This window comes from Felis catus, chromosome A3 (assembly GCF_018350175.1).
Source record: "Felis catus isolate Fca126 chromosome A3, F.catus_Fca126_mat1.0, whole genome shotgun sequence".
In the NCBI taxonomy this organism is placed as follows: Eukaryota; Metazoa; Chordata; class Mammalia; order Carnivora; family Felidae; genus Felis; species Felis catus.
The window spans coordinates 18,051,842-18,074,293 of record NC_058370.1 but is presented as its reverse complement, the minus strand read 5'-3'; the positions used below and the strand labels follow the sequence as shown (position 1 = coordinate 18,074,293).

General features: G+C 43.2%; 1 protein-coding gene across 14 annotated transcripts in view; it reads right to left on the bottom strand.

Annotated features, from left to right (window-relative positions):
- The window catches only part of PTPRT (protein tyrosine phosphatase receptor type T), a 1,064,810-nt gene that overhangs the window by 136,155 nt on the left and 906,203 nt on the right, over window positions 1-22,452 (bottom strand). For 10 of the 14 annotated variants that reach the window (XM_023251234.2, XM_023251238.2, XM_023251235.2 and 7 more), the window contains one exon: window positions 2,186-2,334. In XM_023251234.2, the coding sequence (XP_023107002.1) occupies window positions 2,186-2,334 (149 nt within the window). Of the gene's footprint in view, window positions 1-2,185; window positions 2,344-22,452 lie in introns of all 14 variants that reach the window. The other 4 variants (XM_023251232.2, XM_023251237.2, XM_023251233.2 and 1 more) reach the window with 1 other exon arrangement.

Genomic DNA, 22,452 nt, shown 5'->3' with positions numbered 1-22,452 from the left:
TCTGCTCTCTGAGGAAAATGCAAGTTAAATATTTGCTCATGAAATAATCAGTATGCGCTGTTAGACTTTGTCTTTAAAGCCATTACACAATCTTAAGAAGTGTGCAGACTTAGCATTGCCAATAACGGGCAAAATGATAGCATTTGGCTGTTGAGATGATGCAAAGGGAAGGACATGATGCCACCTATGTTGAATTTTTGCCAACATGTTAACCTGAGTGCAATCATGGTGAAGAAAATCAGATAAATCTGGATTGTGCCACATTCTAGGAGACAACTGGCTTAGACTTAAAATGTGTCGATGCCCTGAAAGAAAAAAAAAGGAGGGAGGGCTGGCTGTTCTAGATGAAAAGTGATGGAGAGACATGATGACCAAGTATAATGTGAGTACCTGAGTGGACCCTGGATTAAAGCAGCAGCAGCAACAACAACAACAATAAATATTTCAGGACCACTGAGGAAATTTAACTATACGCTGGTATATTCGATACTGAAATAAGGTTACATTTCTTGGGTCAGATAATTTTATAGTGGTTACGTTGAAGAGTTTTCCTAGTTCTTAGGAATTCTCTGGAAGTAGAGTGTCATGATGTCTGCAACCTACTTCTAAATGGTTCCGAAAATTTTATAAAATTTCTATATAATTTTATATAATTATATATATACAGGATATTTTTATATATGTATACATATATAATATATAGTATGGAGTGAGAGAGTGTGTGTGTACAAATATTGCAAATGTGAATAATTGGTGAGTCTAGGTACAAGGTAAAGGAATATTCATTTTACTATTTTCTCAACCTTTTTATAGTTTTAAAACTAATCTCCTTCCCAAGGCGGCATGTCAATATTTGAAAATGGCTATTGCTTCCCTCAAAGTTCAGTGTTCTTAATCAGTGTGCCTGTAAGAACCGTCTAAGTGGCTTTTACAAAATCCACATCCCACCTTACCCCTCCCCTCATCTCCCTACCTCTCTTCCCTCAGGAGATTGTGATTTAGTCAGTAAGGTGTAGGGCCTACATATGTGTATTGTGAAAACTTTCTCAGAGGAGTTCTGTGCTATACTTAAGATGAGCAATCACGGGTCTAAGTTACCCTCAGAACATGGATCCATCAGGAATTAGCTATGCAACTCTGAGAAGGTCAGCTGCATGCACTGAACCTTGGCTACCTTACCTATAAAATGGGAACAATCATATGCAGTATCTCACGGGGCTATGGTGAGGACGAAGATGATCTATAAATATTTGTTTCCTTTCTTTCTTCATTTTCTCATAGAACCCACCCCACCCCCCCGCAACTGATCATATCTAAGTGATTTTTACAAATTATGGTTTCTTCCATTTGCCACACACTGTGTGGAGGACATTCATTTGTCTACGCTCACATTCCTTTAGATTTCCTGAATTCCCTAATCTGGAGCAGAGGCTGGGGAATCTAGCATTTCTATTAAATCGAGGAAAAAGAATTGTCTTAAAGAGAGATGAGAACAAAAGTTAGTTTTAGGTTACCAGTCTTGAGATTTTCCTTTGGATAAGGTTTAACTCTGAAATCTTAGCCACTTCTATAGGCTTGGGACCCTGTATCAATTCTGCATGAGGGCTCAGGTGCTCTTGACTAAAGGCCCCTTGGAACACTGGCTATAATTTGGACCTGGCCAGGCTTGGGAGACATGGGTTCCAGGTTTGGATAGGTATACTCATCAGCCTTGGGACACTGCAGAAGTTGCTTTTCTGAGCCTCAGTTTCCTAAGCACTCAAAACAGAGATGGCAATTAGTGGCACACCTACCTAACATGGTTTATATGAAACACCGTTTTGAAAACTGTAAGACACTCATTTCAATGCGGCATGTTTTTCTCCTTATGGGCATAACTATGTCCTCTTTTTTTTTTTTAAACTACTACTATTAGTTTTAACCTGTATCTATTTATTTCCACAAGCAGTTAAGATGGCTTGCCCCATTTCCATTTGCTTTGGGGGAATATTCTTAAATCCTCCTTTTCCCTCAAGATGGGCTGCCCCAAGTCCTTGCCAGGGAGAACATCCATCCTTGGAACATCCAAGGAAGCATCCCGAACCCATACCCTACAGCATCTGACCACTGTGAGGGGTCCACAGCAGAGGTACCAGGGTCAAGCTGAACCATGGATGTTCCCTTCCCCTTAGCTGGGTCAACTTACTGAATCCATTAACATCCTGAGAGCTAGAGGAGAAGCCTTCATCGTTGTGACTGGCGCTGAGCTTGGTGGTGGGTTTGTCGGCTGAGGCCACAGGCCCCATCTCCCTCTGGGCTCCACTCTGTGTCTCCTTCTGCTTCTTGGCCAGCTTCCTTTGGGACATGTGCAAGGGGAAAAAATCACAGTCAGATGGTTCCAGCTGCATTAAAGCATTGGAAAGATCAGATTGTTCTTCTGCCCTACCCATCATCCTCAACCCCCAAACCTGGTTCATTCTCCAGGAACAGAGAGAGTCAAGATGGGTCCTCCAATGTCAAGGTGGAATAAGCCTAAATCATCCTGAAACCATTAATGGCTTTCATTTACTCGGAAATATGAGGCTTATTCTGGATCATCTCCAACAACAGGTATGTTCTTTACTTGAGCTTAAAAACGGAAATCAATGAGACTTACATGATGCTTCCTTGCTCTTCTTTCGAAGTGGGGAAGAAGCTGAGTGACCCTTTCTGTTCTCATGACTCTGAATGAGATTCAAAATGGAGTCTGACCTTTCTCAGGGACTAAGCTAATAAAATAACACGCCAAACAATGGACAACTGAAGTAGAGACTTGTGGTTGGTGAAGGGTGAGGGTGAGGGTGAGGGTTAGTTAGTCCTGTAGCTCGAAAGGAGAAACTTTAAAGCTGAACTTGATGCCTAACGATCATTCATAGGAATGAAAGACCTTCAGAACCAGATGGGCATTTATAATAATACTAGTTTAAATCAGTGATTTCCAAACTGTGATGGAAATTAGAATCATTTTGAGAGCTGATAAAAGCACGCAGAGGCCCCAGCTCATGGAGGTAGGGCAGGGTTAGGCCTGTGCATGGCCACCTAGTTCCCCAGGTCATTATGACACCATCTACTGGATGTTAAAACCATTGGTTTTGGCATCAGGAAGACCTGGGTTCATATACTATCTCCGCCACCTGCCAGCTGCATGACCCAGGGCCAGTTCTTTAACCTCTTTAAGTTCTGAACTCGTCCTCTGGGTACATCAGTCAACAATGGGACCAAGCTCCTAGGCCTGTGATGATTAACTGAGATCATATGTGAAACACATGGAATACAGCACCTGGCACACAGTGAACATTCAACACGTGACAGCTGCATCCTTGTTTTTATATCATCCCTGCTGGTCCAACCACATTCTAATGTCCAAATCCCCCTTCAAGAGACCCACTGTGAAATCTCTGGATATCAAGTGGTAGAGATTTGGACGCCTCCCCAGGCAGCTGAAGGTTTAAAAAGTCCTTCATATGGATTTGAAACCTACTTCTCTTAAATTTTAACCGGTTGTTCTTAGATCATTAGAAGTACAAAAATATTACTAACCCCTCTTGCATATGACAATTTTTCAAACATTTCTAAAAAACCAATGCAGTCCCTCTGAGATTTCCCCACATTTCCAATTCTAAATATAGCTATTATGTTCCTGTGATACGGAAGGTGATGGACACATTAAATATCTTGGGGGTAAATTATCCCAGGTCTCTTGCTCCATTTTCCATAGGACTTGGTTTCAACTTCAATCTTAATCACTCCTATATCAACATGGAAACAACAGATCTCCCAGAGGAGTCAAATTTAGGAAAAATTTTTCCAAAATTGAGCCTGCCTGGTCCTGAAATATGCAGTTTCAAGAGGAATGATCTCCCTATCAGAGGAGGTATGAAATGAAGATAAAACCTAGACACAGAAGTATTTTAGGGGAGTTCATCTAGGATGAATTCTAGTTTGATAGTATGGGGAGTAACACCCTTCCCATGGATCCCTGGATCTAGATGTGGACTGCACGGAAGAATGACAGATGGCATACTCAAGTGAGAATGATTTGGGGAGACTTTATGTGCAAAAGGACTACTGACAAAAGTAAGAAGGGTGAAGGGGAACCTAAGGTCCACTATAGTGACCTGTGAGTTGTTGGCCACCCACGTGTCCAGAGGGACAAGCAGAGGAAGCAGTCACTGGCACCCTGAAGGAGAGAGTTGTGAAGATAAGACCACCGGCTCAGAAGCAGCAGCCTTCTCTCGAGGAACTCAGTTGATCCTCACATGGCAGGAACAAGAGGCATCAACACCCTGGCTACATCCTCTTCTCTCCCCCTGACCAATGAACAGTGGGTCTCATTTGCTCAACCCAACTGGAAGCCAGAGGCATGGAGTCCAGGTAGTGCTAGCTCTGGAAGCAGAGAGCTCAGTGGAGAACCAGGCAAAGGAATCTGGATCCAGGAAACCCCCGCCAAGAAGAGAATTTTATCTCCCCCATTTCGGCCACAATTTGAAGACAAATGCAGCCTAAAATGGAACACACGTACCCTCCCTCCCTCCTTCTCTCTTTCCCTCCCTCCCTCCCTTCCTTCCCTCCCATCTTTCCTCCTTCCCTCCCCTCCTCCTCCTCTCCTTCCCTTCCCTTTCATTCCCTCCCTTCCTTCCCTCCTTTCCTTATTTTCCTTCCTTTCTTTCCCTCTTTCCTTCCTTTCTTTCTTCTCTCCCTCCCTCACTTTTTTCCTTTCTTTTCCGTTTTTCCCCCCACTGGCTTGAGAAAAGAGGGGTTCTTGGGAATAGGAATGCGTCTTTTGTATATAATGCTCTAGCCACAGGCATTCTGTTCCAGGAGTCAAACTATTCCTGGTAGACAGAAAAACAACCGGAAAGGAAGTACTGGATCAGTGTTGGCAGTCAGACAGGGGCCAGGGGGAGTGCCAACGAAGGAAAAATGAGTGGGTCTACTGCTGATGACATTTTGAAATTTTATTCTTCATTTATTATCAAAAAGGAGTGTGTTTAAAAATGTATATGTGACCTTCTTAATCATAAATTTGAAAAGATATACAGCAGATCCTTTGCCTCTATCTAAGCTCTGCTCACATTGCCCTGGCAGGAAATAAAAGGAAATCCAATAAGAAAGTTAACTTTAAAACTATAAGTGAGTGTGTACAAGAGGCTTTGATATTTCCATAGGGGCATAACTCCCAACCAATCCCATTCCATTAGGGGTAAAATAATATGGAGAGAGTTGTCTTGGGCACAAGTCATTCATTTCCAAAGGAATAATAATAATAAAAAAAGGCCTTGCTGCATCTGTGAAAAATGGCCTTTTATAGAAATGTTTGGGTAGCTCTGAAAACCTGGATGAAAAATGAAAAATTGAACTTCTCTGAAACATAGATATTTAAAAACTCGACAACCAACTGAGTTGTAAAAACTAAGGAGTATGGCATCCTTAGTATTCAGCCCATGGTTGACACTATGTGTTCATGATGATGATGCTATATAATAATTTAAAAATGTACAGACAGGTGTTTTAGCAGCTGGAAAACACAGCTACAAAGTAGAAATAGAAGGAAGGGATGTGGAAAGAAAGAAAACATAAAACTATAGTTTTGGGATCTATATTCTATCAGAATTCAAAATTTAAGAATTAAAAAACCATCTTGGTAAAACAGGAAAAATCATTTTATTCCTATAGCCATCGAGTTAACTCAGACCCCCCCCTCCCTGTTTTTCCTTAAGAGAAGGGGGGAAATCCAAGCCTATGAGTAGGGCATGAAAGACCCGTAGGCTATGGCTCTAGGCTTCAACTCAGCCTTATCTTCCATACACACCTTCTCTTAGGGAACACCAGCCACCTCATCTTCACCCCCCAACCATTCCTCAATACTATACATTCCTTAATATGTCCCCATTCTTCTCCACTGCCCCCTCCTCTCCATCCTTCAAGGCTCAGTGTCATTCAAATGTCACATCTCCTTGAAGGTTTCTCTTGCTCCTCTACATAGATTTGTGATTTTCTCTTCTTGGTTGACTCATTCACTGAACAAATATTTATTGAGCACCTACATGTACCGGCTTCTGCTAGAGGTAAGATCACAGTGACAAAAGCCAGACATGACCCTGACCTTCACAGAGCACGGAGACTAATGGCAAAGACAGGTGCTAAACAGATAAATACAGACACAGCTATAAAATCATGAAAGTGATGAAAGCCAGGGAGAAGAAATGCATGGAGCTAAGAAACACCAATGGTTGGTCTGAACCTTCTCAGATCAAGGAAGCCTCATTGCCATGCCAGCTAAGCACTTGTTTAGTTGAATTGCAGGGATCCAACTCTCCCACCCACTAGGGCAAGAGCCTCTTGGGTGAAGGGTTTTTGACTTCTCGCACCTACTCTGATTTCTTGCTGAGTGTCTGGCACACAGCCAGTGCTCAATAAATTTGTTGTACAAATTTATATTTAAAAGTCTACAATTTGAAGTGCAGAAGAGATTGCCATCCTACTCTGACTGCAAATTATAACCACTTTAAAAAAAGATACATACAAGGAAAGAGGAAGAAAAACTTGCACAAAATTAGTTTGTGACCTGAAATATTTCTACTTAGGAATATTTCTGGCTGACAACTTAGCATTTTCTTCCGGTAGTTGTCACAGAATTCTTGGGATGTTTGCAGAATTAATGGAATGCTCACAGAAATCAGATTTTTTTTTTTCCTCAAAGCCCACAGTATAGCCATAGCTATAAAATGTTTTTTTTTTAATCACATAAAATAGTTACATGATACATGGGAGAGTCACATAACTTATGGAATCTTCAGATCCTTCAAGATTCAAGTACTTGTGACTTATGAAACTTGGAATTTTTTTCTCTAGTTGTTCTGAGATTCTTGCCAACTGGGTCACACAATTTCACCAGTAGGGGGTACCAGAAGCTGGTAAAAAGAGAGCACTCATAAGCCTATCTATTCCTCTGCAGGGACATTTCTAGAGCCGAAGAACATTTTAAGACATAGCAATCCGAAGTTCACTGTTTCTGACAGGCGGGGACAATGTGATGTGACCATAGCTCTTGGCATTCTTTCTTCTAACAGATCACTCTGAGGTCTTTCTGACCTTTGCTTGTTAGCTGAGTGAGGGTAGGTGGCAGGGGATGTGCCCATGATGGACCGTGAGTCCTATGATTTATTCTGAGCACCACTCTTTATAAGGGATAGTGGCAGGTGGAATGACTCAAGGGAGAGGAATGCGGGGCTGTGAAGGGTTCTGAAATCATGCTCTGAGAGAAGAAATGTCTGCAACAATGGGGATTATTTTTCAAGGAGAAGGAATATTCAGGAATGCCCTCTTCACACATCTGACTGTCTGGCTCTGTTGTGGCCCCAGGGGCAGAATTAGAACCAGGTTGGCTTGAAACAAGGAAGAAAGAACAAAGTACAATTGCTTGGGTCTCTTTTGGAAGCACCTAATGCCCGACTGTCCTTCCCATTTTTAATTCTTTGGTAACCTTCTCTACACCTTTTAAGTCCCAACTCAAATGTCCCCTACTCGTCTCCTTCCCAAAGTTAGTAGTTTCTTCCTCTTTGCACATTAATTTGTTGGAAAAATATTTAATGAGCCCTTACTTTGTGCCAGTGGCTGTTAGAAAGAGATCATGATGTAAAAAGCCAGGCATGACCCTTGCCCTGTTTGGGCTTTTGGAAGTAACGCATAGCCCCTCATTGGCAAAGTTCCAGTAGAGACTGAGAAGCCACTTGGAATAGAGGTGGTAGGGAATTGACCATCTGGATCCTGAAAAACCCTTGAATCTTTTCTGGGCTGGGAACAGGAGGCTCCAGCCAATGGGGGGAGAGTGTTGGGGCCTCCACCTAGGATTTTCCCCTAAATGTGAAGAGCTCTGCCCATGCTCCTGGGGAGGCATGGATAAGGCACTCTTTCTTTTCCACATAGGGCTCATCCTCTGTTGGTATCTCTAGACAGTTTCCTGGGAAGCCACAAAGATTAGATAGAACACTGGAGCCAGAGAGAAATCCTCAGCCCATAGGAGGTGGACAAAGAAAATACAGAGCTGAGACTCTACTCCTATTACAAAGCGGCACTGTACCCTTTGAAGCCAGGATGCTTCTGTGCTGACATGATCAGATCTCTAATTAAAGTGATGCATCAGAACTGTAAGGGAAAAGTACCAGCCTTTCAATTTCTTCAAGAAGAAGCAGGCCTGGACAGGGGAGGGGTTTAGCCAAGGCACACAGCACAATGGCAGAAGCCACAGGACCCAAACCCTGCTTTCTACCTGCCAGTGCACCTGTTCCAACATTCCTCCACCTCTCTTTTCAGAATGAAATTAGAAGTGCAAATTCAGTCCATGGCACATATGATTTTAGTCCCTTATGAATGCAGCAAAACCTCATTAATCCAAACCTCACTAATCCAGAACTACTGTAACTGAGGCAGAGGCTGGGCTTTACCACATTAGAGTTGGTAGTATAAATGAGGATATGGGTATGTGCAGAATTCAAAGGAGAACACACCTCTTTCTCTTACATCAGGAGGCAGAATGGCAAAGCAGTTAACACACTGGCTTTGGTGCCAGACAGCCTGGCATCAAAACCTGGCGCCATCTCAGACTAGCTGTGTGAGCTCTTACAAGTACTCATCCGTCGGCATGTCAGTTTCCTCCAGTCTGAAAAGTAGGTAACGGTAGTACTTTCCCAGAAAGTGGCTGCAAAATTAAATCGTATGTGGCTAGCAAAGCATTTTTCCCAGAGAATCGTACACAGTAAGCACTCAATACATGTTCTCTGGTAATCTTTTAAATATAAGGAGTAGCCATGTTAATTTAAATGGCCTCATTATTTATGAAACATGAATCCTTTAGAGCAGATGCTCTGAAGAATGCCTTTTCTCTAAAAACGTTCTTTGATGTATTCTAGAGCAGTGCTGCTCGACCTTGGCTGCACGAATCGTTTGGGGAGCTTCAAAAATTATTGGTGAGATTCTAGTTTAATTGGTCTGGGGTGCAGCCTGGGCGTGTGGGTTTTCAGAAGCTCTCCAGGTGATTATAAATGTGCCACCGAGCTTGAGCACCAATGATGTAGAACAGGGTTGTCTCTGGACCAGCAGCATCAGCTTCACCTGGGAACATATTAGAAATGCAATTTCCCTGGCCCCACCCCTGACCTACTGACTCAGAAACTCTGGATGATTAATAATCTCTGCGGGCAGTTCTAACGCATGCTGAAGTTTAAAGACCCGGATGTTTGAGAACTCACTCCTTAGCTGGTCTGAATCAGTGAGGAGTCCCTATCATCCTTCACCTGTGGAAGTGGAGGAGCAGGAGGCAGGTGACTTGGCTGCCAGCCTCAGGGGTCCAAATATCTTCCTGTTACCAGAGACATGCCCTTTCCCCTTACTGGGTATTGATTTCTCTACAGGGGGTAGTTGGCATCTTAGAACCAAGGCAGTAACAGATGCTATTTAAATGACTGTTACTGGTTGCAGGGTGTCTCCCTAAAATATATGTTAAAGTCCTAACCTTTGATACCTGTGAATGACCTTACTTGGAAATGACGTCTTTAAAGATGTAATCAAGTTAAGATGAAGTCATCAGAGTGGGCTCTACTCCAACTGGTCTGGTATCCTTATAAGAAAAGGGAAATTTGGATGGAGACACACATGGAGAAGGCATGTGATGACAGAGGCAGAGAACGGAGTGAGGCAACTAGAAGCCAAGGATTGCCAGCAGCCATCAGAAACTTGGAAGAAGCAAGGAAGGATTCTACCCAGAGTTCCAGAGGGAGAATGACCCTGTGACATATGGATTTCAGACTTCTACCCTTTGGAACTGTGAGAGACTAAGTCTGTTTGTTTTCTTTTTTTTCCCCCCAGCCATCCAGTTGGTGGTATTTTCTTATGGAGCCCTAGGAAATGAATACAAGACCCATGAAATACTAAATCCCAAATCCATTTCATTTATTTAATAAACATGTAAACAGCACTTATTCCATGCTAGGCACTATTAAGGCTACTACAAACACAATGTGTTAGCTCCTTTAATTCTCCTAAATACTGGAGGAGATTGGTAAACACATCCCCATTTCACAGATGAGAGGGAGAGGCAGAGAGCATGGAAGAAATTCATGGAAAGTCACCCAGGCTTTAGGAGACAGAGCTGGGATTCAAACTCAGGCAGTCAGGCTTCTGAATGTTCTCTAAGATTCCTTGCTGTGTCATGCTTAGCCAAGGACCTACATGTATCCACCCTTGTCCCAAAGCTTTCTCAGCTGGGTCCCTTCCTTTCCAGGCAAAAACGCACTCACATACATATGCACACACGTGCAGGCAGAAAGCTCACACTCACATCTGCTCACATCCTGCAGGCAATGCACATTGGGTCAGCCCATTACTTCTTTTGGGTACCGATTCTAGAACATAGCTGGTGGGTCCTTCCTCCTCCACCCCCATCACCCTAGCCTGGGCTTCTATGTGTTTCCAATGGAATGGCGAAGTTATAGAAATAACCACAGCAGATGCCACCACAATTTGAAAGACTGAAGGATCCCAGCCACTGCCTGTCACCTCCATCTCTCTGCTGTCTTGCTCTCCATGTGTATGACTCTACCTGTCTGCCTCTGCTTCCCTCTTCCTTGTGGCTGCCCCTCTCTCTTTCTTACCCAGGTGGGCTCTCCTATGTATTATGCTCTTTTCACAAAGGACAGAGTCAGATTTAGTCTGAACATCGTCTAGCAGGCTGGCAGGGGAACCAGTGCAGAAGAAGCCCTAAGACAGATGCTAGGCCCTCCTCCCACTGCCCACATGGCCACACTATCTCTTGGACCCTGCAGCAGAACCCAGAGGGAACAGCATGGGCTCTGGAGCCAAGAGTGCCTTGGTTCAAGTCCCAGCTCCAGTATTTACTAGCTATGTGGCCTTGGACAGTTTAGCTTCTTTACAACTCAGTTTCCTTATCTTTAAAATAGGGGGTACTGGGGCGCCTGGGTGGCGCAGTCGGTTAAGCGTCCGACTTCAGCCAGGTCACGATCTCGCGGTCCGTGAGTTCGAGCCCCGCGTCGGGCTCTGGGCTGATGGCTCAGAGCCTGGAGCCTGTTTCTGATTCTGTGTCTCCCTCTCTCTCTGCCCCTCCCCCGTTCATGCTCTGTCTCTCTCTGTCCCAAAAATAAATAAACGTTGAAAAAAGAAATAAATAAAATAAAATAGGGGGTACTTACAGTGAATGCTTATGACAACTGTTTGCAATAGCTACTAACTTACAAATACTAATGAACTTACGACAGGATGTGTCACCTACCAGATAAGCTCTGTGTTAAGTGTTTGTTAAATAATAAACAACGAGAAGGGAGTAACTGCCTCATAGGAAAGTGAGGACAGAATCTTTGGCTGAGACAGTGCTGAGTTCCCGAAGTGCTTTCAGGCCACTGAGCTCTGAACCTCTGGGCAAAGCGAACAGCCCTCTGCTGTTGGTTCCGTGGAAATGGACTGTGGCTCCAGGCTAACCTGATTCTAACAAGCTGCTGAATCCTACTTGCGTCTCCGTCTCTGAGACTATCAGACTCAGTTTCCTTCTCTGTAAAATGGTATTTGATAGGCCCTTGTTCACAGAGTGACTACGATGATTAGAAATAGTAAGCGTACATTCCTGGCATGGTCTTTGGTACATAAGAAACACTCCACAAATGCCAGTTCTTTTTCTCTCCCTTCTTCACACTGGCAGTCTGCATGCTTTTCCCCTGCTTTATTTTTACCTTAATTTTGTGTTTGATCTTCTCCCCGAGATGAACACTCCAGGGAACCAAAATGACTACTTTTTCTCCCGGCACCCTGCCCTACTCCATCCATACCTTGCTTACACAACCACAAACCAAGCCAGACTCTCGGGCAGATGTTTTGCTCCCGGTCCTGTTCTGACCCTCATTACAGGTTACAGAGTCTTGGATTCTCTGGGCTGGAATGGCCTTTGGGGCTCTCGAGACACTCTCCCACCATGGCTGGAAGGTCCCTTGCAACATCCCCCAACAAGTGGACATGCAGGTCCTGATTGTCAACTCCAGTGACAGGGACTTGTCATGTCTCCAGGCAGCCTCTTCCCAGAGAGGCGGGTCCCTAGATGGGGATGTTCTCCTCTGAGCTGAGGCTGAGCTGAACTATGTCTCCTGTCCATGCCCTCTTGGATGCCCTGGGTTGGGCTGCCTGTTCTACCCAACCAGCCTATACATGGATGGATGGATGGATGACCACAAAGCCTTCAGACTTCACTAAACTCTTCTAAACCATCTCTCCTCCTTCCTGAGGCTCTGCAGCTATTCCTTCCCTAGTTCACTGAACCACCTTTTGTACTCCACATCCCTGTGCCCACTCCTCTTCTCAGACCTTGACCCAGGGCCCTCTCTTTCTCCCCCTCCCCCCACCCCACTACAGGCCTTTGGCTCCCTCCAGAAACCACGATGGCCTGCTGGATGGCCAGCCCCCGGGGTCATCTCCCCTGCTAGACTGTGACCACACCAGCAGGGGCCATGCTGGCCTTGGGCGCTTCCCACTCCCCAGGGCCTCACACAGTTGCTGGCACAAGCACCTGCTGAATTAACGTATAAACAGATCACAAGCCCTTTAAGTTCCGCCTCTAGCACTATGTCTTCCAGGAGGGCTTTTCTGATCTCTCCCTGATGGGACATACTTTACCTACATTTCATCTCCTAGTCATCTTCCTGCTGTTCTCACCATCCTTCATTATAATGGCTTCCATAACATCCATTAGTTCACTTTTCCCTAGCACCTAGTTCAGCACTTGGCACAACGTTGTAAAAGCTTTAAAAATGTTTACTGACTAAATGAATGAATGAATGAGTAACACGTTTAATTCCTTTATTGTTGCTCTGTCCCATATTTGAGCATCCCCATGACTTAGACCTGACACTTTTAATCTATTTCTGCACCAAGTGTCTGTACTGGAACAGGTCCTTCTTATTATTCTACAGGAGGGCCTTTCTCTACGGATGGTGCACGATGGAGATTCTCAGACCTGAGGGTGCGCCAGAATCACCTAGACAGCGTGTTGAAAACAGGGATGATTAGGCTCCACTCTCAGAGTTTCTGATTTGGTGAATCTGAGGTAGGATCTGAAAATCTGCATTTCCAAGTTCCTAGGAGATGCTGGAACTATACTTGGAGAACTGGTCTATGGAATGTCATCTCCGGCCCCACTGTGGAGCACATACTACTTACCTGCTGTCTATTCTCCATCAGTCACCTCAAACCTTATTCCCATCCCCAACCCCAGCTCATTTCTCCTAGAACTGCCTGTGAGCACAATATACTCTCTACTCAAGCATTTCCATTTTCTTGGGGCTTTATCCTAATGAAATAATAATAAAAATCCATGTATTACGTGGACATTGGAAAACAGCTGTGTGTATGGCAGGGGTTCTTGATCTCAGCACGATTGACATGTGGGGCCAGAGAATTCTTTGCCGCATGGGCTGTCCTGTGAATGGCAGTATGTTTATCTGGTTCCGTGGCTTGTACCCACCACCTTCCAGGAATGCCTCTCGTTCCCAGGTATGACAAATAAAAAATGTCTTTAGGCACTGTCAAATGTCCCCAGGAGGGAGGCTGGGGAGGGCAGTACTGCCCCTGATCTACAACCACTGGTACAGACAGGTGAATATAACAGTGTAACATGTAGGAAATACCAGCATGTGCTCCATACCTTGAAAACACTTGTAACCCTCACAGCAGCATGACAAGGGAGTGATTATTTCTTTTGTTTTATAGGTGAGGAGTCGGAGGCCCAGAGGTTAATCCCAAACTCATAAAACAGGTAAAGGGACCGGGAGGGAATGGAGCCCCGATTCTTCAGCCTGCAGAGTCCTGTTCTTCCTGTTAGCCTTCTCTGCAGCTTCTCTTCAATTGCAAACCATCAGTCACAGCCTCATAAATGTCTACCGATAGGGGATTGCTTCAGTAAATGATGGTGCATCCCCCGGATGGAATATTATGCAGCTATTAAAATGATAGAGTGCCATTAAAAATGAAAACTATGTAACAACATTGAAGAATGCTAACTGGCTTACATTAAGTTAAAAAAAAACCCAGAGAATGAAACTGTGTACTCTGTGATTACCACTGTGAGGAAGCGTGTCTATGCTAACGTGTTATATGGAGGGTATTAAGGATAATTTTCATTTCTTCTTTGATACCATTGTTATCAGAATGTCTTTGCCATCATTATTTTTAAGTAGCAGCAGGGTAATGAAATTCAAGATGTTAGGTTTTGTCATAGGTCTTCCTTGCACCTGAACTGGTGGAACTAAAGCTTCTCTAATCCTTTGAGTGTGGCAGGGGTTTGATACGCTATCACTTCTCCTCAGATAGCACAGTTGCATGTATGTTTCTGAGCCAGGACATCTCTCTTTGAACTGACCCGCTTCCCCTAAGCACAGCAAGCTGGAAGCACAGAGGAAAACGTTGCTGAAGGCATCAGTGTGGATCACTCGGGGAGCCAGGGCTGTGAGAATCACGCGATGTGTCTGTCAGAGGGTACCCTGCACTGCACTGGTTTCATGCATTATGCATCAAGAGTGGCCTGGCACCCTGGCCCGGCCGTGCGGGAGAAGACTTGCATAAGGCACATCTGATGAACTGATTGGAATGTCAAAATGTCATTAAGGATAAATTAATGGATGTGTTACTTTGGCTGTAAGAGGCAGAGCCAGCAAGACAACAGGCTGCCGGCGGGCTGTTCCCTAGCCCAAGACAGACGGCGTTTGCAATGGAGATTCATGGTCTTTATGTAACGTGAGGTGCTTTGCAGGGAGAAGAACAAACAGAAATGCTCCAGCACTTAAGCACCGTAAAATCACAAGCATGAGATAAATTAATTAGCGTACACTAGGAAGGCGGCTGGTCTGTCTGCACTCCTGGGGAAAGCCAGAATGGATGGCACTGGGCTGGAGAGGATGGGTCTCAACACCAGACTCCTAAGGAAAGCAATTGAATTTAATGTGCAATCATAAACTGCAGCTGATGGAAAGATAAGTCTGGTCTGTGTTCATTTTTTCGTGGATGCCATTTCTGTCTACTCCTCCAAGCTCTTGGTGTCTGTGGGTCAAATGTCTTAGGTGACCAGGGAGACTGGCACCACCACCGCCACTTGCTTCTGATGCCATGGGGGAATCATTACTTTGACACAGGGGAAACTCTCTGGGAAGCCTGACTTCCCTTGGGACAGCCTAGATAACAGTGGTCCATTATTCTGTGATGGGAGGCTCACTACCGCACATTCAACCTAGTCTATTGTTGGACAAGCATTGTTAGAAAGGCCTTTCTTACTTAGGCTTCTCCAGCATCTTCCTCCTTGCAACATAACAACAACAACAACAATAACAACAACAACAAAGCAACAATGAGAGTAGCTAATGCTCACTGAGCATTTGCTAGGTGCCAGGAACTGTACTCTGGTAAAGTCAGCACCCTATCTTGTATCAATCATCCTCACTTTATAGTGTAGGAAACTGAAGAGCAGAGAGGGTGAGAGAGATACTCAAGAGCACACGGCTAGTGCATGGTAGAGCCAGGATCCAAACCCAGGTCTGCCTAAAACCAAGTCTTAACATCTTAACCATCACATAATTCTAACTTCCATAACCTCCACTCATGGAATAGAGCCTGGCTTTCAGAGCAACACAGAATGTGAGAAGGCAACACGGATGGAACTAACATTTTGGGTATGTAGTGTGTACCTTGCTAAGTACCTGGCCTGGGTGAGCCTAATCAATCTTTTTTCTTTTCTTCTCTTTTTCAATATATGAAGTTTATTGTCAAATTGGTTTCCATACAACTTTTTTCTTTTTTTAATTTGAGAACAGTTGACACACAATGTTACTTTGGTTTCAGGTGTACAACACAGTGATTCAACTTCTCTGTATATTATATACTATTGTCACCATAAGTATAGCTACCATCTGTCACCATACGGCACTATTACAGTATCATTGACCATAATCTCTATTTTATTGTATTCCCGTGACTTATTCATTCCACAACTGGAAGCCTATATCTCCCACTCTCCACTCATTTTGTCCCTCCCTCCACTCCCTTCTCTCTGGTAGCCATCGGTTTATTCTCTGTATTTATAGGACTGATTTTTCTTTTTGTTTATTAGTCTGTTTTTTTTTTAAATAATCCAAATGTGATGGAATCATATGGTATTTATCTTTCTCAGTCTGACTTACTTCACTTAGCGTAGTACTGTCTAGGTCTACCCATGTTGTTGCAAATGGCAAGATCTCATCCTTTTTTATGGCTGTGCAATGTTGCAGTGTGTCTGTGCACACACGCACACGTTTGTCCTTTCTTATCCATTTGTCTTGTCTAATCCCTCGTTCACGCAATAGCCCTGTTTGCTTGAAACAAGTTACTATTTTATCCAACTGAAATCTTTTTGTCTTTGTTTTTTGTGTTACCAAGTGCAATAATTTTTAACATACGAGAGTTAGTTATATTTCCATATATGAACAAATAGAATATGAAATTTAAAAAATGGTGCCATTTAAATAGCATGGAAAAATGAAACATTCAGGTATAAATCCACCAAAAGATGCAGGGATCCTGCATACTGAGAACAACACGTGGATGATAAAACAAATGAAAGTAGACCCATACAGACAGAGAAACAACCCCATATTCCTGGGCCAAAAGACTCAATACTGTTACGATGTTGATTTTCACCAAACTGATCTATAGATTCAACACAAGCCCAATCAAAACCAAGCAAGATTTCTTTCAGGTATCAACATCTGATTCTAAAATGCCATCGTACACTTATTTTTTTTTTATTTTTTATTTATTTTTGAGACAGAGAGAGACAGAGCATGAACGGGGGAGGGGCAGAGAGAGAGGGAGACACAGAATCGGAAGCAGGCTCCAGGCTCTGAGCCGTCAGCCCAGAGCCCGACGCGGGGCTCGAACTCATCGTATACTTATTTTTAAAGAAAGAAGGGGGGGGGAGGAAGCTTTCAAACCTTAACGGTCCAGAAAATGAAACCAGACACCTGTTGTCATGCTAAATATCATAATCATCTGGGTACATTTTTATATAATGTTATTCTTCTATGTCTGGCATAGCTGAATTTGAATAAAATCCTCTCCATAGCACAACTTTATTTGTAAGACATTATAAACAAAAACATGTTAAGAAACAAAAGTTTGCTCTAAAAAATTAAAAGTGGGACTCAAAAAGCCCGTTTAAGAAATAACAAAAATCACCCCGACCTTATCTTTCCTTTAATCTTTGTCCTTATTCCTCCAATTCAGATTATAAAATTTCTTACAGCTAGAGAAAGATGAATGACCTTTTTCCTGTTTGAGTCTTGTCCCATTTAGACAGTGAGTGTACTTAATGGAATAAGGGGGTGGGAACAGGTGTTTTTCTCTTCTTTTCTCCAATTATAATTTGGAACAATGGTTATATACTTTCAGGCAGTGACCAACACTGGACTTAGCTCATGGCATACTCCATCTGATCTCAGAGGGCATAGTTCCTCCCAGTTCTGCTGCCTGATCCCTGTCACAACCACCTCTCAATCCATCATGAGAACACAGTACCAGTCACTGGTAACTCTGTTCCATGGATTTCTTTCTTCAAGTAGCCTGTGACCCTGTTCAGTTGGGTGAGACTTCATTTCCTTGCATTTAATGATACTTCCTCACTGGAGTGCCTTGAAAGTTATAGGAGAGATCTGTATAAAAGCACTTTCTAAAGTGCAAAACACCAGTAGACATATAACATAAAATACAATAATAGCTGCAATGTACCAAGCACCAACCATGTACCAGATACAAAATTAGATGCTGTACACGTGTTGTATTATTTTATGTAATCCTTGGTAAATCCCCAAGACAACCCTCCAATTTTGGTATCATTGTCCTCCTTTGACAGATGAGGAAACACAGGCTCAGGTTAGCTTAGAAAGGGGCAGAGTCCAGGGTCACCTGGGTGGCTCAGTCAGTTGAGCGTCTGACTTCGACTCAGGTCATAATATCACAGTTCAGTTCCTGAGTTTGAGCCCCACACCAGGCAGGCTGCTGTCAGCATAGAGCCTGTGCTGGATCCTATGACTCCCTCTCACTCTCTGCCCCTCCCCCGCTCTCTCTCTAAAAAATAAATAAACATTTTTTAAAAAATGAAAGAAAGTGGCCAAGTGCAGGATTCAAACACCAATTCAGTCCATGCTCTTCTCTTTACAATATTGCTTCTAGGTACTGAGCATGGTTTTTCTCACAATTGAGAGCTAAGGCAAAAGCACTGTTTAATACCCTTAAGAGGTGAGAGATGAGATTATAAAAGTATAATTTATTGAGCAAATTGCTCCCAGCTTAGATTACTACACCTGCATAGTAATATAGTGGATGCATACACTTTGAGCCAGCCACTGATCTCCTGGAAAAAACCTTACATCCCACATCTTTACAGTAGTTTTGCTGTAGAAAGCAAAGACAACACAAAAGAATAGAATGAGATCCCTTATTAAGTGTATCTGAATTTAGAGGTTTCGCTAGAAGCTCTCTCTTCATCAGATGTCCAAGTCATAAATGATGTGGGAAGGCAGAATAAAGTAAAATGCAGACTATCTTAGCTTTTCTTCATTTCTAAAAACGTTCATTGTCGCTAAGCTATTTTTCAAAACAAAACAAGCCTTCTTTAATCTTAAGGCTCGATTTGGTTTATAACCTTATTAAACCACATTTTCACTTGTTACAAAGTCAAGACTCCCCCTAAAAACTGGGTCTTTTAATACTTCTACTTAAAAACAAAAACAAAAACAAAAACTGTATGGTTGCCATATACCCAACAATCCCCACCCTTTTAGAATGTTTTGCCCAGTGGTTCAAAGCCATTGGAATTAAAAACTGCTCCAGAAAGAAGCTCAAACAATGTTTATTCTGATAAAAATCAGATTTCACAAGCAGAAGTACTGGTCTCCTTGAGGTTTCACTGATGAAGAGAAGGCTCATGAACACCTATTTCCCAGGAGACAGATGATGGCTGAGGGGTCTTTACTCCTCACAGTGGTACCAACACCACTAAGAGGAATGATGGTTATGATAAATTAAATAATATTTTAAAATGTGCCTGGGTCATTTTTGCCATTTGTTAAATGGTGTCTACACATTCGTGAATAGCATACAGATTGTCTACCTTAATATCTAAAGGAAGGAAACAGTGTTGGCAAATAGGGCTCTGTCTTCTTTGGACTCTGCCTTCCAAACTCGATTTCCATTAGCATAACCAAAGCTGTGTCTATTTGATGATACAGTGGGAACAAATTCCCAACTGAGGTTCTAGGTTAAGTGGCCAGAACAAGCCCTCGTGCTTATCTTCCAAATGATTATATTCCATGACCCTGGATTCTCAAGGTCTCTCAGTTGGATGGTTTTTAGCCATGGTTTCAGATTAGAGTAACCTGGTGAACTTTAAAATGTCTAGCCAACCCTTGAGACCAATGAAATCAGTTCTCCAGTCTTTATGAGTTGTGACTTATGGTACTCTCCCTACCTCGCTGTCCTCCTCAAACATACACTCTGAACTCTGTGGCCAGGAAGGAGGCGACATTCCTAATGTGACAATGGGACTGGTCACAACAGAGTGGCCCTTCTGCATTCTGAGACCCTTTCCACTTTTAAGAAAGGTTTTGGTAGTGACAGACCTGTCACTCTCCAGCTCCTATTTTAGAAATAACCACGGGTAGACTTGCTAACAACCCCAGGCTTTTTTCTGACCACTGGTCTACAAAGTGTTCTTGTGTTGAAATGATTTTGTCCACCCTCGTGACGCTGGCCAGAATCGTTAACTGACTCTGACCTCTCTCACCAATATCCGCATGGACAGATGCTAGGAGGAGGCATGTCTTATCCGATTACTCAGGGAGACATTTTGTGAGTTTAAGAACCACTATCTACAATAGACCCTCTTCATTCTATTGGGCAAATTCTTCTTCCATTTAACTTACATTTGGAAGTTACAAGTTCTATCTTCCCCCAACCCCCGACACCACCCACCACGGCTATGTCCCAGCTCAGTTCTGCCATTTAATAAAAGACAACCATTCCCCTGGCACAGACATTATATCATTTAATTTCTTAAGATAATCTCATGAAGTGAGCACTAAAATTCCCATTATACAGATAAGAAACAAACTCAGAACGCTCAGGATTCACAGCTGCTAAGTAGTGGCACTGGGATTCACACTTTCTCCTTCGTCTTTTCTTTCCCTCTCTACTCTATTTCTTTGTTCCCAACTCATTCCCCAGCATGTAATCTATTTAGTTATACAATGTGTGCATGCGTGTGTGTGTGTGTGTGTGTGTGTGTGTGTGTGTGTGTGTATTTCTAGACAGTGAGGCCAAAGAGAAATGTGGGTATCATTTCTTTGGTGAGGCATCCTCTTAAGTTGGTCCAGAGGTGTCTTTCCTCAAAGCAGATTCAGTGACTTCTTCCCTCTGCCATGTCTTCATTCTCCTCTTCCAAGTATATATAACATTATTTTATAACTTTTTAATATGTGAAAGTTGCCTTTTAAGCTGTGAGCTTCCTGAAAGAAGAGTATTTCTTTCTAAATACTTAACGCCTGGCTCGGTACTTAGCACAAAAGAACAAATGCTCAGTAAATGCTCATGAATGAAAGAATATGTCACGAAACAGCAATGTAGGTGTTATTACCCCCATTTTACAGACAAGACACTGAAGGTGGGACTCAGTCAAGTTCCTGAAGGTGCAGAGCCAGGATGCTGGGGCTCTTTCCTGCACGGCATAGGCATCCATCCAATAATACCTTGCTAAGTGCCTCCAAGCCCAACCAGACACCTAGGCACTAAGTGGGAAAGCACTTTGGAAGAGGTAAAGCTGTATATACAAACACGACGTAATCATTATCATCATTATCAACATTGCAGAGCTTAACTAAAGCACTTCCTTCCATTAAAAGCACTACACTGAAACGTTTAGAAAGGCATTTTCCAGTTTGAGCCCCTCAGGACCCTATCTTTGCTACAGCCCTAGCTGAAAGCGTTGTTCCACTCTGGGGATGCTTGCTAAAGGCAAGGGCTTTCAGAATTAAACCCATCCTGCCCTGGAGGGCCTTGAGGAGCATGGTGGTGGGCACTTCTGACCCTCGCTCTCTCCTCTGGCTGGTCCAGCAAAAGCTACAGTCACTTTTGTGATGCACAGTGAGCTCCCCCAGGCGAGAGCTATGCATGGTGATGCCCACAGCCCAAAGAAGAGCAAATGCCTGTGAATGAATGAGTGCCCAAGGATGAAGTTTTTAGAGTTTACTTATCATCAGCAGGCAACAAGTGGTGACCCCAATTAGTTGGTACACAGAGGGTCCACAGGCAATGATACGTGCACGTGCAGGGGAGGAGCATGCCACATACTCAAATCCACTTGTCTCCAGTGGACAAATGGAAGAGAAGCCAATGGAAATGTGGCAGACTGTGTTCCTTGAGAATTGGACTCTGAGACAGAGACTGACAGGCAGGAGATGAACTAGGAGGCGCTTCTGGGGTCAACATCTATGGGAGGGAAAGGAAAAGACAGGTGAGGGAAGGGAAGGGAAAGAGTGGGTGGAAGGGGAACTTGGTGATGCATGGGAAATGAAGACTTAAGGCAACCCCATGGGAAGCTCTGAAGCTGGGGTGACTCTCACACCCCTGTATTGAATAGCTACTGGATGACCTTGGATGAAGCAGCTCTGAAGGAAAATGATCCCAAAGGGGGCTGTCAGCCAAGAGTTGTCTACCAGCAGTAATTCTGGTCACTAGGGGAGTAAGTCTTTCATTCTTTAAAAAACAATTTTTTTAATTAAAAATTGAAGTATATAGTATTATATTAGTTTCAGGTATGCAACATAATAATTCAACAATTCTATACATTTCTCACTGTTCACCAAGATAAGTGTACTCTTAATCCCCTTTATCTATTTCATCCATCCCCACTACCACCTCGTCTCTGGTAACCAGTGGTTTGTTCTCTGTATTCAGGAAGTTTTTTTGTTGGTGGTCTCTTTTTTTCTGTTTTGTTTCTTAAGTTCCACATGAGTGAAATCATATGGTATTTGTCTTTCTTCAGATAATTTATTTCACTTAGCATTACACCTTCTAGATCTATCCATGTTGTTGCAAATGGCAAGATCTCATTCTTTTTTATGGCTGAGTAATATTCCATTTTATATACATATATGTTTTATATCCCCCCCCCACACACACATACACTTCTACAACCTCTTTATCCATTTTTTCCAAAGAAGACACACAGACACGTACAAAGATGCTCCACATCACTCATCATCAGGGAAATGCAAATCAAACCCACAATAAGGTATCACTTTACACCCGTCAGAATGGCTAAAATCAAAAACACAAGAAACAACAAGTGTTGGTGAG